The sequence below is a fragment of the Sinocyclocheilus grahami genome, unplaced genomic scaffold (genome assembly GCF_001515645.1).
Source record: "Sinocyclocheilus grahami isolate Dianchi unplaced genomic scaffold, SAMN03320097.WGS_v1.1 scaffold2044.1, whole genome shotgun sequence".
In the NCBI taxonomy this organism is placed as follows: Eukaryota; Metazoa; Chordata; class Actinopteri; order Cypriniformes; family Cyprinidae; genus Sinocyclocheilus; species Sinocyclocheilus grahami.
In genome coordinates this window covers 82,674-85,497 of record NW_015507223.1, presented here as the reverse complement: position 1 = coordinate 85,497, position 2,824 = coordinate 82,674, and the positions used below count along the sequence as shown (strand labels likewise).

Here is a 2,824-nt window from a genome sequence, read left to right as displayed (position 1 = left end):
TCAACACAGTTTAACAGTGAAATGGTCAGATATTAGTAGTGTGGGGATTTTTTGTGAATTAAAGTGGGATTTAAAGTGTGGTTTTCCTCACAAACAGCTGGTGTGTCGATCTCTGAGATCTTGTTGCTCTCGTGGGTTTATGAGTCACACTGTGTCAAAGATTCAAACATGTTTCTGCAGACCATGCTGTTTTCATCTGCACTTTTCCCAGCAGAACCGGTCTGATCTGGTCTTTCCTCTCTGAAACTACAACAGCAATATCAAACCATACAAGTCTTCAACTTGAACAGTCAATCCATCATATGTTTTTATCATTCATGTCATTTATAATGGCAACAATATACAAGACAACTTACAAATGCAGAGGAGCGTCTTTGCTGTTATTCCTCTTCATTTGTTCCATCATAAATTTCCCTCCGTTCTCCGTCATCATTCCTTCAATCTTCTGCAGTAGATCTTCAACTTGACCCTTCGCTTTCTTCATCTTATTGAAACAGTGAAACTTTCCTCCACATTCAGTCACGAGTCGCTGCAGATCCTCATGATCTTTGTGTTCCAGATGTTCATCAATGGTCTGATCCAGATCCTGCAGATCATCTCCACGTGTGAACAGAATCATGATGTATTTCTGAACTTCAGCACCAAACAAACACTTCATATAATCCAGGATCTCCTCCTCATTTCCCACAGGATCCTCCAGAGACACGGTGAGCAGAACTGCACTGAGACCTGCTGAACATCCAGAGACCAGCTGCTCTTTCATCTTCTCCAGCTGCTCTTCATTCAGAGCTGGATCCAGTAGATCTGGACAATCAATCACGGCCACCTGCTTCCCACAGATCTGAGCTTGACCCTCACACACCTCAGACTTGTGCCTTTTAAACCTCTCTTCTCCCAGTATAGTGTTCCCAGATGAGCTTTTCCCAGAAGTGTTTCTGCCCAGCAGAAGAATACGGATCACTGCATCATCACTGGAGATGATCACTGACATAAATGAATTAAAAATATGATACAAGACATCAGGTGAAGATGTTATTCTTCTCATTGGAGTACAAAATACTTCTAGTATATCTTCTACGATACTAAAAGATCCGATATACTTTGTCTATGTTTCACAAAGAACGTGAAAAGATTTCTTTCATTTCATTTGATTTTTTGTTATATATTAAGTCAATGTAAAATGGTAATTATACACAGATGAAATATTAAATAATGAAATTATCTACGTATCATCTTATTATCTTCATAGCGACGCGGCATGCAGGCCACAATAGCGCTGACAGATATATCCAGCTTTTCCTTTTATATTCAAAATATCCACAAACTTGTTAACTATATCACACACTGTATGATATAGACTATTCTGGTTGTCAAATATGTGTAAATTAATGACCATATCAGTTAATCTATCAATTAATGCGCTACAGTTGATCTATAATCGTGTGCATCTGTCAGATTAACATCACATAATTCACCCATTTCTCCCGAAATACATGAAAGTAGGACGTAAGTGTCCAGTGAACTGGGAGAAAAGCAGAGTGAACTTTATCGTTACCTACACAGTGTTTGACTGTGATTAAAACACTTCATCACATTTAATTGAAAGGATTATTATTGCCGCTTTCCATATAAACCAGTGTGTTTTTAACAAACTATAAATGTGTTTTTTGCTAGTCCTTAGCTGAAATGTCTATTTAAATGTCTGAAACCTAAAATACACTTTATGTGGTTGAAAACACTGAACAGTTGTGATATATAAAGCGCGTCTGTCTCTGGCTCAGCGTCAGAGGAACCCGGGGCCACACATCAGATCTGAGGGCCAATGCTAAGACTTTGAATGTTAAGATGCAAATGAACACCTGACCACTGCTGTGGGTTTGCTGCTGTTACAATTAAAAACCACAGAAGGGTAAAAACAAGCCAGACAGACATTGGTATGATGAGCAACACGGCTACAACAAATACAACTGATCATGTGTGTGTTAGATTTATAGTGTGTGAATAATCAAGCACTGACAATAATCAGCCGTATTGGTGCACCGAGGGGCCCCCATGTATAATTCTGCTTAGGGCCCCATAAAGGCTTGGGCCGGCCCTGATGGAGCAGAGCCGTTCTTTTATTAATTTACAGAAACTGAGCAAGCGGTAAGTATGATTATCAGATCAGTAGCTATAGAACTGATTAAGACTCTGTCTCTGCATCGCAGTCGACCTACATAAACAAATTCATACATTTACATACTGTACATACAGCATTTTAACATGATCAACCATACAGACTAGGTGACTGAAAGAAGATTAGTCATGGACTCGTTCTTGTTTCTACAGTCTGCTGACAGCAGGTGTTGCTGTTATCTGTTCTGCACACTGACTTCAGTCCAATGGATATTCACTACTCGCGCTTTTGGTGTAAAGCGACTATTCACATTTGATTTGTTTCTCTGTATTTCTAGTCATGTTTGGTGTAAGAATATGTAAAAAACTGTTAGGCTGCACTACGCTGAAAACAGAAACTTAAATAAATAAATATCATCTCAGATAATCATGGAATAAAATCAGTTTGGCAACAACATCTACAGTCTTTGAGTCCGAGTGAAGATATTTCATACCTGTAGGTCTCTCCACCATCTTTAGTGAAAGATCACAAGAATAACTCTTCTCAGAAAACAAATCCAGCACAAAAGGTTAAGACAGAAGTAGCGTTTAGATACTTTCAGTTTGTTACCTGGCGAGGAGGAGCCTGATCGACCAACACTGAACATGTTCAGACACACAAGAAACATACCTCTACTGCACACACACTCTCTCTCACACACACACACAC

The 2,824-nt window shown here is 39.2% G+C and overlaps 1 protein-coding gene across 2 annotated transcripts in view; it reads right to left on the bottom strand.

The window, feature by feature from the left end:
* The window catches only part of LOC107573826 (GTPase IMAP family member 8-like), a 3,589-nt gene extending 874 nt beyond the window's left edge, over positions 1-2,715 (bottom strand). The window contains exons 1-3 of one of the 2 annotated variants that reach the window (XM_016260277.1): positions 2,610-2,715; positions 357-984; positions 7-246 (exon numbers count right to left, since the gene is read on the bottom strand). In XM_016260277.1, the coding sequence (XP_016115763.1) occupies positions 138-246; positions 357-984; positions 2,610-2,628 (756 nt within the window). In that variant the 5' untranslated portion in view covers positions 2,629-2,715 and the 3' untranslated portion in view covers positions 7-137. Of the gene's footprint in view, positions 1-6; positions 247-356; positions 985-2,609 lie in introns of those variants that run through there. The other variant, XM_016260278.1, reaches the window with a different exon arrangement.
* Between the last annotated feature and the right edge of the window lie 109 nt (positions 2,716-2,824).